General features: G+C 36.3%; 1 protein-coding gene across 3 annotated transcripts in view; it reads left to right on the forward strand.

The window, feature by feature from the left end:
* Positions 1–15,998, forward strand: part of ADGRB3 (adhesion G protein-coupled receptor B3) — an 862,679-nt gene that overhangs the window by 395,991 nt on the left and 450,690 nt on the right. For all 3 annotated transcript variants that reach the window (XM_062187566.1, XM_062187568.1, XM_062187567.1), the window contains 2 exons: positions 7,146–7,214; positions 12,065–12,173. In XM_062187566.1, the coding sequence (XP_062043550.1) occupies positions 7,146–7,214; positions 12,065–12,173 (178 nt within the window). The remainder of the gene's footprint in view (positions 1–7,145; positions 7,215–12,064; positions 12,174–15,998) is intronic.

Consider the following 15,998-nt stretch of genomic DNA (forward strand, 5'->3'; position numbering starts at 1 on the left):
TCAAGGCCTGACCCCTGTGTTTTTTGTCCTATAGGAACTACTCCAGCTATATTGTCTTTATTTCCAAACTTATACAGACTGTCCATTAACCAGGAGTTTGTACTTTCTCTTCCCATATTTTTCTGGAAGATGGCCTCTCTGTCTCTCTGTTTCAGTCTCTGTCTCTCTCTCTCTTTCACACACACACACACACACACACACACACCCCTACCTACCTCAATTATTCTATTAATATAACATATTTTTAAGATTTGTTTACTTATTTTGAAAGAGTTACAAATGGCGAGGGAGAGACAGAGACAGAGAGGGATGTTCTTACATCCACTGGTTCATTCCCCAGATAGCCACAGCCAGGGCTGAACCAGGCCAAAGCCAGGAGCTTCTTCTACGTAGGTAGCAGGGGCCCAGACACTTGAGCTATCTTCCACTGCTTTTTCTCAAACCATTAGCAGGGAGCTGGATCAGAAGTGCAGCAGCCAGAACATGAACTGACATCCATATGGGATACCAGTGTCGTAGAAGCTTCATAGGCTGTACCACAATGCTGGCCCCAACATATTATATTTTTTCTCACTGTCTCAGTCCATTTGTTCAGTCATATCAAAATACTGGAGACTGAGTTATTTATAGAGAACAGAAATTTATTTTCTTATAGTTCAGGAGGCTGGGAAATCTAAGATCAAGGCAGTGGTAGTTTTAATTGTCTGTTGAGGGCCACTGTCTGCTTCCAAGATGGAGACTTATTACTGCATTCCCCAATGGGGATGGGAGGCTGTGTCCTCACATGGCACAAGAGAATGCTAGCACATACTTAAGCATCTTTTGTAGGGGCCTTAAGCTTGTTCATGAGGGAGGAGCCCTTGTGGCCTAGCCACAATTTCCTAGCACCATCACATTGACAATATCTGAATTTTGAGGAGGAGGCCACATTAAAACCATTTCAATCACTTTATTTATTTGCTCATTACCACTCTTCACCCAGTGAAGTATAAACTACATGAGGGGAGGTACCCCTATGTGTCTTGTGCACTGTTATATTTCCAGCACTTAGAATGGTGCCAAATTTGGAGAAGTCATTCAAGACATATTTCTTGAAGAAGTAAATACCGTTCTACCTCAGGTATTTCCCATTATTTCATTATCTTTCCATTCCTACATCAACTGCTCTCCTTTTACCTCCTAATTGCTCCTTTGGACTATTGATAAAACCATTCTAGTGTTGTTCCTTTCTCCAGTTTCTTCCCTTGCCAAAGCTCCATGCACTTTACTGCCTGGGTCATATTTTTGTAACTCTATATGCGATTCTTTAGCTAGACAAAAATGATACTTGTATTACCAAATGCATTCTTCCAGGGCAAGGTGAGGAGTGGTAATGCATAGGGAAGCCTCCCTGTTTTTTAGCAAAGAAAATTATCTGTGTTTATGGAAGAGGAGGCCCCTATCTTGGGTCTTGTTGCATCTAAATCTAAGGACTAGGCTTGTGTACCACAGCTACTTCCTCATTATTAATTAAGCTCTCTGACTTTTCAGTGTATCTGTACTCCACAGTGGCCTTGGAACTTAAAAGTACCATAGGAAGAGTTTGGTACCATACTCACTCAAGATAACCAGTTTTCCTGTCTGTAAAAATTACTGTCAGATCTCATTTCCTGGACACATTGAGAACAATAGTGGCATTGTGGTCATCACTAGTGGAGAACGGTGTTAGATTTTGAAATGAAGAAGAAAATTAGGTGAAAATCATCTTTATAAATTCTATGAATGTATAACCCATTACTTTAAACATAGTAGGTATATAGTTAATTTACCCATCTAAGCATATAGTCAATTTATGTATGTGTTTACAGTTTTTTGTTTTTGATGCTCTGCACTCGGGGCATAAGAGTAAACAAAGTTGAAAGAATCCATGATAGATTATAGGGTGGTAAATGACAAAGCCCTAAAGAAATCATCATACAAATAAATAAAATTATAAATTATGGTATACTTCAAAACAAGATTACACCATGCATTGAGAAAAAAAGAGAATACGTAAAACCTATACACTAGGGGGCATGATGGTGATCTGATAAGTCCTCCTTTGAGAAAAGTGCATGTAAACCTGGACATGAAGGACCAGAAAGGGTTATGTGAGTAAAGGATGGGAAACAGCAGTCTGAGGAAGAGAATTGCATGTGTTTATAAGAGGTCTGCAAGTAGTTCATGAAAATGTCTATTATGAAAAAAATGCGTAGATAGAAAAAACTTTTACATCAATATGAATTCTTTTAATTCCACTTACCATTTTAAATTCCCCTTTACATCTACAGGCAGAACAAAAAAGAGTTTGATATGCATGAAGAACTATGATGAACTTAGAGTATAGAGAATACAGATCTGGATAGCATATGACAAAATTGGAGAGACAGAGTCTAGACATACATAGTCTTGCAGCCATCAACTGATCTCTAGATTGTGGATCAATTATCTATCCTTTGCTTTGCATCCTTCTCCAAATACTTTGTCCTTACTTGATTCTTTAGCCTTCAAGTCTTTCATACAGCCACTCCCCATATTTATAGTCAAGACCATCACAAGTCTTCCAAGTGTTAAGCTCTATATTATTAAATCTTGTTCCTTAAAATTTGTCTTTTTCCCCTGGTGTCCAAGCATTTTGCTTCTGAGTTAAGATGGAGAACACATTTTCTGTTTTCTTTCCTCTTTCCATTATGAATTCATCAAAAGTTAAATGCTAAGATATGCTTTAGCATATTTATAGAAAACTATATAATTTGTAAGAAATCTGCAAAGGGAGGCCCATGAGAAATAAAACAAAGAATTACTTTCTGCTTTCCTTAAGATAAAATATTTCTTTTTTGTCTCTTAAAGAAAAATCTAAGGCTTGCACTTTGAATGTTGCAGAAGCACTTGTGCTTCTTTTTATAACATACATTTACTACACTAATTTTCATAATACTTTCTGCAAAGAAAAATCAGTGTCATGCCTCTTTGACCTTTGTGTCTCACAGCCATTTAGCACAGTGCCTCTTACAGATAGGTGTCTAATAATAGCTATACTGAAAACCCCTTCTAGCAGAGCATATTTTGAGGAAGGAGAGCTTTCTGCTGACCAAATTACAGACCTTGAAGTTAGTAGTGGCTCAGTTCTGTGTTCTTCATATTGCTGAGACAAGAACAGATATTAAATGTTGATAGGAGAGAGTGCCACTGGTTGTGAACATCTATATCAACATTATAGGAGCCTGCTCACTATAATATGCCTATAAATACAAATCGTACAGCCAGTCATATAAAAGATAATATAGTGGGAATAAAATTATAAAGCCACCATATATCAAGCACTTAATATGCATTATGCACTGTGCTAAGAATTAGCTCCAAGCTCCCAACAGCTCTGCCAGTTATCTGTTATTATTCCTCTCTGGTAGATTAGAGAAGTAAGCATAGGTGGGCAACACTTATCCAGAACTATACAGTTAATAATCCATGGACAAAATTATAAACCTGATTTGCCAAGTTCAAGCTTCAAACAACTCAGACTGCACTTGAGCACTCAGTTTTTCAAATCAATCTGGGTCATAGAGATAAGAACTGCTTCACACACTGGAACATGAAACCTACTGTTTAATGCATTTCATGTACTGACATAAGTGACCCAATTCATAAATCATCAATCGAGACATTATCGCCATTTGCAGAGCTCTTAAAGAACTTTAGCAAATAGTGACTTTGCTACCATGAAAGTAACTTCATACCTTGATTAAAACTTCAGTCAAGTAGTTCAAAATGTTTTGAGTCCCCTCTTCAAGACACTGTTCATTCTGTCTACCATTATAATATTAGAGCAAATTTCAAAGTGAATTAATATATGTAATAATTAATGTGTGTATTTTTTTCAATGTGTGTGAGGCAAGCTAGGACAGAGCCAGCTCAAATGATTGTACTGAATCTTGTTAGAAAACATGAAGTATACTGACTTGGTAACTTCATTATTTCCTTGCTTTAAAAATTCAGAATTTTGTTGAATATCTACTTTGGGCAAGGCATTACATGGGTTAAATGTACACTGATGAACTAGGAAGATTCTGTTTCTCCCTAAATGCCTCATCACCAGCTGAGACATTCAAGTTTAACTGTACCCCAACATAGCCAGCACTAGTTGAGGCACTACTACTGATTATTCTGAAACCAATTAACAGATCAAAACCTTAATTTTACTGCCTTTCCACTCTGATTTAGTAAATCCCATTTTTTGGTCTTCAAGAATAATACAAAATTTTTCTCTATGTTTACTTGATTTATTGTACATTTTAATAATTTGTGTTTTTTTTTTATGTCTGCCCTCTTAAATTTAAAAAACTGAACTCGGGATTTATTATTTTCATTGAGGCATTGTATGTGTCCAATGGCGTTCATGTATTGCAAGGAGTCATTGACCCGCTCTCAGTTAAACATGATTTGTAAAATGTTTTCCCAGAAACAGAGATGCATTTGCACAAATTGCTCCTATTCTCTTGGTGTCCCTAGTTAGCAGCAGCATGCATTTTATGTGAAAGCTGGTAAGGGTTAGAATGCAGACCGAGGTCATGGACCTCAGCATAGCTAACTGGCATGCACAGGGATGATACCTGCAACTTTTGCCTCATTAGCACCGTGTTCCCCACTGAGTTAACCAGCCACAGGCAATTGGAGAATTCAGAAGGTTAATGCTTTCTAGCCATAGGTAGAGTTACAGCTCAATGAACTAAGGCCTTAAAATGTTAACACTTGAAGCAGGAAAATTTAACTAAAAAAAATGGCTGGTAGTACAAAAGGTTAAATGAATTAAAAACAAACTTAAAAGAGACTTGCAATTTTCTCAACAGTTAAAAAAATATTCTGCAGCTTTTATAGAGGTTATGACTCAAAACATGTTTCAACCATGTGATTGCTAAGAACTATTAAAATAAATAGCACAAATAGGGCAATTAAATATAGATACCAACAGCTTCAAACCACACGAGAAGAGGAAATGAAGCAGCTTTGTTTTTCATCTAAAAACACCCAGGTGAATTTATTTGGAATTAGATAAAAATGCTATCCTCCTCGGCCTTTTGGCTAAAATCAAGTGAGAAAAATGCTTGTTTTGAAAAGCTAAATTTAGAGGAAGACTTATTAAACAAACAAATCAGGCTTATTTCTACCCTCCGTGTCCTACCTTACAGTAATCTATCAATATAAAGTAATGCTCCTACTAAATTATGTACAAACTAGTTTAGACAGGGAGGGTTCTGAGCACATAACCAAGCAACCATCATTCATGTAGCTGAAGAAAAGTCCCATGCTTTCAGTTGATATTTCTTGGGTCTCTTGTGACCCTAAGTCCCTGCTCAGACACCCTGGTTTCCCTCTCCTGGCTCCTGTGTCTTCATGCACAACATACTGTGAGAGTAGTAAAAAATATCTCCCTGTAAATGTAAAATGTAAATGTAAATGTAAAATTTAAATGTAAAATGAGCACTAACAGCTTAACTGATGTTCTTTGTGTGTCCATGGTGAATTAAAATGGAAAGTTAAAATGTGCCCATCTACATGGAAAGAGTAAACACAGGGCTCACTTATGTGCTGCTAGTTGAAGATAAAGCCAACAACTCTTCAACAATCAGAGACAAGCATAATGGCAAGGATTTGCAACTCTAATAGGAACATTTAATGTGTTCACTCATTCATCCATGTTGCTTTGCTGGCAAAAGTCCAAAAAATAATGAGTAATAAATTAAAAATAACTTAGATTTATAGAGCAGTTATGTGTGCTGTTTGCCTGGAACTTAGAAAGTTTCAGTTAATAGTTTCAATAGGAACTTTATTTTTTTTTTTTGGAAACTGTGATGGTTTTTATTTTATTTTTTCTAACTTTTATTTAATAAATATTAATTTCCAAAGTATAGCTTTTGGATTATAGTGGCTTTCCCCCCCCCCGTAACTTCCCTCCCACCCGCAACCCTCCCATCTCCCGCTCCATCTCCCATCCCATTCACATCAAGATTCATTTTCAATTATCTTTATATGCAGAAGATCAATTTAGTATATGTTAAGTAAAGATTTCAACAATTTGCACCCACACAGAAACACAAAGTGTAAAGTACTGTTTGAGTACTAGTTATAGTATTAATTTACATTGTACAGCACATTAAGGACAGAGATCCTACATGGGGAGTAAGTGCACAGTGGCTCCTGTTGTTGATTTAACAATTGACACTCTTATTTATGACGTCAGTAATCTTGTCATGAGCTGTCAAGGCTGTGGAAGCCTCTTGAGTTCACCAACTTCAACCTTATTTAGACAAGGTCATAGTCAAAGTGGAAGTTCTCTCCTCCCTTCAGAGAAAGGTACCTCCTTCTTTGATGGCCTGTTCTTTCCAATGGGATCTCACTCGCAGAGATCTTTCATTTAGGTTTTTTTTTTTTTTCTTTTTTTTTTTGCCAGAGTGTCTTGGCTTTCCATGCCTAAAATACCCTCATGGACTCTTCATCCAGATCCGAATGCCTTAAGGGCTGATTCTGAGGCCAGAGTGCTGTTTAGGACATCTACCATTCTATGAGTCTACTGTGTATCCTGCTTCCCTTGTTGGATCGTTCTCTCCTTTTTAATTCTTTCAGTTAGTATCGATAGGTACTTTAAAAAAAGTACATTAGCCAGGAAGGACAGAATCAGGATCTAATTGAGAGAGCCTATCTTGCTTCCAGTTTGTGCATAGTCAGTCATCTTACTACAATGTTCTTCAAAGCAGTAGTATAAGTAGCAATCATGGCCCATAATCAAAAGGATAACTTATGAGACAAATACCTGTGTCTTTCATTACAAAAGTACCAGTACTTATTTGTGAGGAATAATTATACAATGACAGTGAAGAATAGAATCCAGGGACTATTCTGTAGGAAATAATTGTGAGTCAAAGTGTTTTACTTCTTTTTTTTTTTTCCTTAAGGATATGCAGTTATGTAGAAATCCTAATATCTTAGTACAGAAAAGAAGTATCCCCTACTGTTTTAGGACCATAAAGTGATAGAACAAAGCTTTTTAAATCTTTGTTGCATAATCATTGTATGTGGTTGAAAACTATATTCTCCCATATAATATGAATTTTATCTAATTTAATTCACAGAACTTCTTTCAAATAGTTAGCAACCTTCTGGATGAAGAAAACAAGGAGAAATGGGAAGATGCACAACAGGTAAGTTTCAGGTTATTTACAGAACATAAAGTGAAGGTGGCTGAATGAAGTGTAAAAAATTTGAAAAATAAGTTGCTTGATATTCCAAGTACATAAAAGGAAGTGTTTAGAAGTCTCCCAGGATTATATGTTAATAGTTTTAGAAAAAAACAAGTGATCTTTTATAATATCAGTCTATGGAAAGAATAGTATAGATATAGATGTAGATATATAGATATATAATATTAAAAACTGAGGAAGAGGCCAGCGCCGTGGCTCAACAGGCTAATCCTCCGCCTAGTGGTGCCAGCACACTGGGTTCTAGTCCCGGTCGGGGCTCCGGATTCTGTCCCGGTTGCCCCTCTTCCAGGCCAGTTCTCTGCTATGGCCCGGGAGTGCAGTGGAGGATGGCCCAAGTACTTGGGCCCTGCACTCCATGGGAGACCAGGATAAGCACCTGGCTCCTGCCTTTGGATCAGCGTAGTGCGCCAGCCACAGCGCGCCAGCCGTGGCAGCCACTGGAGGGTGAACCAACGGCAAAGGAAGACCTTTCTCTCTGTCTCTCTCTCTCTGTCCACTCTGCCTGTCAAAAAACAAAACAAAACAAAACAAAAAACAAACTGAGGAAGTGTAAGTAATTTATAACTTAGAGATAAAATAAATAATAGCTATGTACTTTACAAATCAATTTCTTTTCAGTCTGTAAATGATGGGAAAAACAACAAATCTAAAAGCACATGTGTAAGGTAAAATGATGGGGCATGACCAATCAAGTCATTTACATTTAACACAATACTACATATGATTTAGATCATATCTTTGATGGACATTGTATTCAAAGCTGAGATTTGTAAAAATGAACTCTCATAAATATTTATATTCTGAGTTTTTCTCTTTCTGTTTTGCCTTATCAGTGCAGCAAGTGAATTTATTGGTTTCATTATTGTTTTAAAAGGACTTGAATTGCCATTGTGATATACAGACATCATTGTAAATTACAGAAAATGTGGGTTGGGGTCAAAAACAGAGGAATAAACATGTTTTTTAAAGATCCTATGGAAACTTAAATATTCTATTTGACCCTTGTTAAGAAAAAAAAAAAAAACTAAACAAGGGATCTTGAAAAAAAGAATGAATATTTACAGAGGATCAGGTGAACTATCTCTTTTTCCCCTTATAATCATATTCTGGGCCTTCAGGAATAAAACTTGCCCTTTATTCCTATTGTGATAGGATCTCTAAAAATAGTTCAGTGTGGGTCCACTTCATTATCAGACACAAATTCTGTGCTTCTGGCATGGCAAGAAAAGTCACCTTTTAGCTTGAGACCCCAAATCTGTCTTTTCCTACTAGTTTGAATTACATATTTGTCCTTGGCTTTCATCTAGAGGACAGCCTCATTCACTCCATTTAAGAAAATTTTTTCTTTCCTTGGAATAAAGCTGCAGAGGTTAAGCACATCCCTCTAGAATGCCAAAGACTATTAATTACAGACATATTTAGAACAAATGCATAATACCCTATTTAAAAAAGGATTGACATTATTTACTGTGATTTCTCAACTTGTACAAATAATCAATGGTGGCAGAATTTCTAATTAATGGAAAATCTTGAATCCATACAGCACTTATTTAACTTATGAATTTGAGTTAGCTCTTTTCTTAGTTTTTAAATGTATTCTCATCATGCATGATTCTTAATGCTATTCTGAATGACTTAAAATAAAAAAAAACTGATTTTGTAGCTTTCACTAAATGTAATGCCATCAGCTCAGTCAAATAATAAGTGAATGAGTCTCCAAGTTTGTGGCACAAAGGGTGACTTCTCAGAAATAAGCGCTGTTTAATATCTACCAAAAATAGCCCTTGTGTGTCTCTTATCTTATTTTAGAAAAGCCTCAACAAAAGAAAATCTAAATCAGAGTTCTGTGTGCATTTGGGAAGCTAGCTGAGTCAAATGGTGAATATTAACATCAGAAGGTTATTTTAGAACTTAAGCTGAAGATGGCTAAATGAATTATAAAAAAAAATGTTGCTTGATATTCCAAGAACATACAGGAAAGATTTAGAAGACTTCCAAGATTATATTGTGGAAGACTTCCAAGATTATATTATATATCAAGATTATACCAAGTTTTGCAAATAAATTATAATTTTGAGCAATAAAGTCATTTCAGAATTTCTTAGTTAACCATAAGCCTCAGTTATAAAGGCTGAAACTATGCTTAGATAAAGTATCCTCTGAAGAATATACTTTACTTGTACTATCGCTTCTCCACCTTTTGGCTAAGATCAAGTGTACTTGTACTAAAGTGAAAAAAGACACACTTTTTAAAGCTCTACTTTATATAAAACCAACATGGAATTAACAAATGCATTTTAATCAAGACAAGTCATTTTAGTTATGTATTATGTTTTGTATTTCATTGTGATACTGAAAATAGGTGTCTCTAGCTCAGGAGTGGGCAGCAGCCAGCCAAATTAACCCTGATGCTTTATTTTGTAAATAACATATTAGAATATAGTAATCTACATTCGTTTACATATTGTTTAAGGCTATTTTTGTGCAATAAACTCAGATTTGAACTGTTCCAACTGAGACTCCCTCCATCTGCTAGGACTAAAATATTTACTCCTTGTCCCTTTACAAACAAAGTTTGCCAAGCTCTGTTCTACAACATTTCACTGCTGTTGGGGAAAATATTTTTTTTTTTAAATCTGTAACCTAAAATCCTCTCCACAGAGGTAGAGAAAAAGAAACATTTCTTTTGCTGATAAACATTAAACCAGAATGTGATGCATGTCATAGGTAATCCCCTAAGACAGAAAGAAACCCTATCCATTTTTAGAACCATACAGAGACAACCTATGGTTTAAGTGTTTTCAAAACACACAGTAACTAGTCCTTGAGTAAAAGGACTTGACAGCACCATTTGTCACATATACTCCATCCTAAATTTACTTGGTATCTGGGGGTGACCATCTTGTTGGTTATTTGGCTGTATTCAAAGGAAAAATAAGCTTCTCTATCTTTATGACTGGAGGTAATTTTGCAACTTGAAGGAAGACTGATGACCTTTCAAGTCGGGCCCTACCATTCTATACCGTTCAAAGAGAGAGGGACACTATCTCCCTTGATGTTTACATTTCAAAGGGAAACATTCCTGGATCTTTAAGCTGGTAGGAGGCTATTTAACTTTTATAAAGTGTATATACATATCAAAGAGGCAGAGGAAGAGTTTAACAATTACAGGCTTTCTAAAGTAAATACTGTATAAAAAGGCAAAAGCGAGTGCATGGGAGTAGAGGAAAGTGTGAATCTCATTATTTTCAAAAGGGAAAATTAAGTCTCTCCTTTTTAATTTGTATCTATTCTTATATTACACAATGCACACATACAACTACACAATAACAGGAAAAAATGCAGTAGTGGCAGGAAGCTTTATAGCCAATGGAAATTTTATGCACATTGTTAGAATGGATATGTTGAACTTTCACAATTCGTATTTCATGACTAAAATGTAGGTAAGAAACAGGATTTACCCCCCCAAATTTCTTCAAATTAAAATTGCAACCATCTATGCCATATGTAGTATATGTGGTTATATCATGGATATCCTGTGTGATTTTTAAATGTTCACAGGCGCAAGCCCTTATAAAATAAACGCTGTGTGCCTGCTACCTGACCTGATCAACCCATTTTTCCTTGTAGTCCAGTCCCTTCTGAATATATGCTTTTCTGCTCATCAGAGTATGTCTTTCCCCTCTGCACTTGCCTTTGCAAATACAAAGCAGCCAGAACTCTCTAAAATCCACTTAATTTTTCGTGCCTAGAAGCTGCAGTCATGCTGAATGGCTACAAGAAATGAACCTAACTTCAAAAGACTTTCTTCTCTAATGTGGTTATATAATGCAGGCTGATTTTATAAGGTTTATGGGTTGCACATGCTGAAATTCATGTGTCCTTTTTAATGGCCTTCACTTTCCACGCACTATGAGCTACTGCCAGAATCCTGTTGTATTTAAGAAAACACTCAAATGTTTGTACTTTATGAGGTACCATGATATAAAGAAAAATATGTGGGCCATGGAGGCAGATAGCTTTGTAAGTAGGAGGGTATCTAGGAAGGTAAATAGCTAGGTGGTCCTAAGTATGAATAGACAGTAGGCAGGTGGGTAGATAGATAGATATGTGGATAGACAGACAGATTGATAGATATAGTTTAAGTCACTAACAGGTACAATATGGCTTTAGTTATACTGTTTAACCCCCTTCAGTTTCTACTGCTTTGTATCTAAAGTATGTATAATAATCTCATAGGTTTGTTTTGTATATGGACATGTAGAGTACCTACACTAGAGTTGTTATTATAATCCTAAAATTATGTTATTATCCAATGACTATTATAATTAATAGAAATGAATATTTCTACCAAGATATTCATTTATTATGTAATAGATTGCATAGTTTGTAAATATTCTCATGGTAATAATAGTGGCTTTTTTCTTCTTGTGTATCTCATATAAATGCTAAACTAAAAATAAAAAAATTCAGTACATGTTCTATGTCATAATGAGCCCATCAAAGTAATGTCATGCTACTTCTGAGTAGACAACCTGTTGGATGTTCATAATTTCTATAGATTTATGGCAGACCAATTACTTCATCATATCACTTCCCAAGTTCTTACTGAGTGATGCCTGATGTCATCCTCAACTATTAATTAAAAAAAATAAAGCTATAGCCAGTTGCAGAAATTTCTTCACTTTGATCTGACATCATTTTGATCTCATTATGTAAAGGTTTCAAATTCCAGTTATATATTTCCTTATAGACTCCTTGTTCCATCTAACTTTTGCTTATTTTTCTAGATTTATCCAGGCTCAATAGAGTTAATGCAGGTGATTGAAGATTTTATACATATTGTTGGAATGGGGATGATGGACTTTCAGAATTCATACTTAATGACTGGAAATGTAGGTAAGAAATAGGAATTTCTTTTGCAAAATCTTTCAGAAAGTAAAAACATTGCGAATATCTGCAACATACATTCCTAAATGTAATTTTCTTGTCATATGAGTAAATATATTATGGAAACTTGGTGTCTGATTTTTAAATGGGTACAATCAGATGGATACATTATATAAATATGTACACACATACATACATACATATGCACACAGTAGGCATTTATATGCATTTTCATGCATTTGTATGGATACCTGTAGGCCTATTTGTACATATATATGTAAAGCCTAATAGCTACATCTTTTCTCCCTTTTAAAAATATTTATTGATTTATTTGAAAGGCAAAGTTACAGAGAGAAGGAGAGACACAGAGAGATCTTCCATCCCCTGGTTCACAACAGCCAGTCTGGACCAGGCCAAAGCCAGGAGCATCTGCAGGTCTACTACATAGGTAGCAGGGGTCCAAGAATTTGGGCTACCTTCTGTTGCTTTCCTAGGGACATTAGCAGAGAGCTGGATCAAAAGTAGTGCAGATGAGATACAAACCAGCACTTGTATGGGATGCTGGCATCATAGGCAGCACCTTAATCCACTATACCACAATGCTAGCCCCAACTACTGCTTTTTCTAGTTGGCAAATGCTCATTGCTATCCAACCTCACTTTGAATATTTATACTCGGGGATTTTTTAAAAACTACTCTTCATTGTCTTCCATTCATTACTTATGAGGACACTAAGTTACTTAATGCTAGGTTTTCCCAAGTAAGTCCTGAATCTGTGTGTTGTAGAACATATCAGATACCTTCAGGAGTCAAGATGATGGTGCTATTGCTGTCAGATTTCCTGAATACCCTTCAGAACACAATGGGTCTCTCAGATCCCTCAGTCTGCAATTTTAAACACATGAAGTGAAAATGTGTTTCTTCCTTAGTTTCCTTCAACACTGTCACTTAAAATAGGGAGAAATTACACGGTAAATCTGTACCTATACACACTTGTATGCTGTCACAATCACCTTGAGCCAACAGCAGTCATATTAGCCTACTGGCTCATTTGTCTTTACAGTTAAAAAATTGTTAGGAGCAAATAAATGGTTTTCTTAATTATTATACACATTGAATTAATATAGGTTTATAATACTCTCTTTAAAGCTTCTTCATGTTACTATGATTCAGAAATATCTTCTTTTTATATATTAATAATCTTCAGATAAAGATCACTGAACTACAGTCAACAGTATGTTTAAATAAATTTTTTATCCCCAAGTTCCTAGTCACAAGACACTTAGGTTTTAGTTTGCCAACTAAATAGACACTGCCTTCATTGTGGGTATTAATTAGGGAGGTTCAGTATAATATTTTTGTGGTTAAAGCTTTCAGTGGTTCATTTTATACTTAATTTCTTCTAAAGGATCTCAAGTCTTATAGGGATTTGTTTGATACTAGGCTGCCTTCCACCATGTGGTTTCAGATTGTAATACATTTTAGCTAAGTACCAGTAAAATCATTCAGTTGAGGAAAGTGTGAGGGAATCCTTAAAAATCGGGTACAGTTTGATGCCTCCCTACTCCTTTCATGCAGCACAAGGCCTCACCAGTTAGACTGATGTCTTCATGCACCTTTTGAGCCAGCTTGAGGGCAAAGCTTTTCCTGAGTGGCTTTGAAGCATCTTGTGCTACTTTAGAAATGGAGTAAGTTATCCCTTCCTGTGGGCACTGAGCTTAAAAAGGAGTCAAAGATAGTACTTTTGTGAAGGATGAAGTCAGAAATCAGAGAAAATCCAAATTGTGTCCATTCCTTAAGCGGTTGATCAAAGGAAGGAAACAAAATCTGCAGGACAGCATTGCCATGGTGGGCTGTGACTTAAAGGGCATTTGGAAGGAGGAACCTAGATAGAGTCCAGGGATGCTGGTCAATCAAGGTAGAGCCACTCTCCTAAGAGCTATGTGAGGTCCTTGGTGGGTGGCAAAAGAGAAAGAAGGAAAAGTGTACCAGACTGAACAATTGGCAAAGTGATTTACAAGTAAATCTGAGGAATAAAAATAAAGAACTATTGTTTTCTTGTTCTTTCTGTAAATGTTAACCTAATTATAAAGGGCCTTGCTAATTAAAAGTGTTATCAGATCAATATTTGCCATTTCTTCAAGAGTGTTTGAAAAAAAAAAAAAAACCCTAGGGAAAACCAAGTAGATATCAGAGTGTTGTAAGCTTGGATTTATTAGGGTTTTAGAATAATAGCAAATTAGATTATCTAAAGTACTGCTTTAAATATTCTTTTGACTTACAAATATTGTATATTTGAAAATATGCTATCTTACTTTTTGCAATGATATTATGTTATCTAGCTTTTTCTATTTCTTTACTATCCAAAAACTTTAAGGGTTGTGCTAAGCATGACTCCAAGCAATTCAGTACTGCAAAAAGCCAATGTCATCCTCTATTGCCTCCAATCTTGTGAAAGAACAGTGTGAGTGCTCAACCTTCTCATTGCTTATGTAGCACCAGTTATCTGTACTTTTTAGAAGATGTATTTATTCAAAAACCAGGGTGACAATGTACACAAACACATAGAGACAGACATACACTGGTCCTACAAAAACTTGTTCACTTCTCAATACCCACAACATCCAGAGATGGGACAGGCCAAAGCAAGGAACCTGAATCTCCATCCAAATCTTCCATGTGAGTGGCAAGGACTCAAGTTCCTTTTTTTGTTTGTTTGTTTAAATATTTATTTATTTTTTTATTTGAAAGAGTTACACACAGAGAGAAGTATAGACAGAGAGAGAGAGAGGTCTTCCATCCGCTGGTTCACTTCCCTATTGACCGTAATGGCCGGATCTGTGCTGATCGGAAGCCAGGAGCCAGGAGCTTCTTCCAGTTCTTTGTCTACCGCTTTCCCAGGCCATAGCAGAGAGCTGGATCCAGGTCCCTAACTGGTACTATGGGATGCCAACACTGGAGGCAGCAGCTTTACCTGCTATGCCACAGCGCCAGCCTGAGGGACTCGGGTTCTTGAGCTATCATCTGCTGCTTTCCCCAGGTGGGAGGAAGTTTGATCAGAGTAGAGGAACCAGGACTTGAACTAATACTTCTATATGGGATGTAGGTGTCCCAAGAGGAGGCTTAACCCACTGTGCCACAACACTGTCTCTAATTAATCTGTTTTTTTAAAAGCTTAAATTATATGAACAAAAATACCAAACATACTGACTGTTCAACAACATATTAGTCATTGTTGATTTCCTTAAATCCTAGCCCAGGGACTGACTTAACTGACTGTAGTTTGATGCCAGACTGGAAGGTTTTTCTTCATATTGAGGAATTTTCCACAGACAGAAGGTGATGACCCAGGTACTTGGATTCCTGCCACATACCCAGGATAGTGGAATGGAGTTCAGTTTGGCCCAGTCTCAGATGGTCAGGCATTTCAGGAGTCAACTGGTTGATGGGAAATCAATCTCTCTCTCTCTCTCTCTCTTCCCCCCTCCTTCTGCCTCTCTGTCTGCCTCTCTCCCTGCCCCCATCCCATCTCGCCTTCTCTTCCTACCTTCCTCCCTCCATCTTTGTCCCTCTTTCAAATAATAAAAACAAATAAAACTATCTAAAAATTATTTTTTCAATAAAAAGGGCATTATTTTTCTTCAAACAAAAATATTCTTTTGAAGAATTATTTGAACTTTCTTTCCCTACTCCTCAAACATTTCCTCTACATCCCAGGCAATTCAATGTTTCTCTCACCAGTTTTCTGAAACTCTTATTGGAAACGCCTTTGAACACTGTGAATTGCCAAATTAAACCTCCATTCACTCTGCATGTTTTGTGTCCTCTCTACCC

The sequence above is a fragment of the Lepus europaeus genome, chromosome 3 (assembly GCF_033115175.1).
Source record: "Lepus europaeus isolate LE1 chromosome 3, mLepTim1.pri, whole genome shotgun sequence".
Classification (NCBI taxonomy): domain Eukaryota; kingdom Metazoa; phylum Chordata; class Mammalia; order Lagomorpha; family Leporidae; genus Lepus; species Lepus europaeus.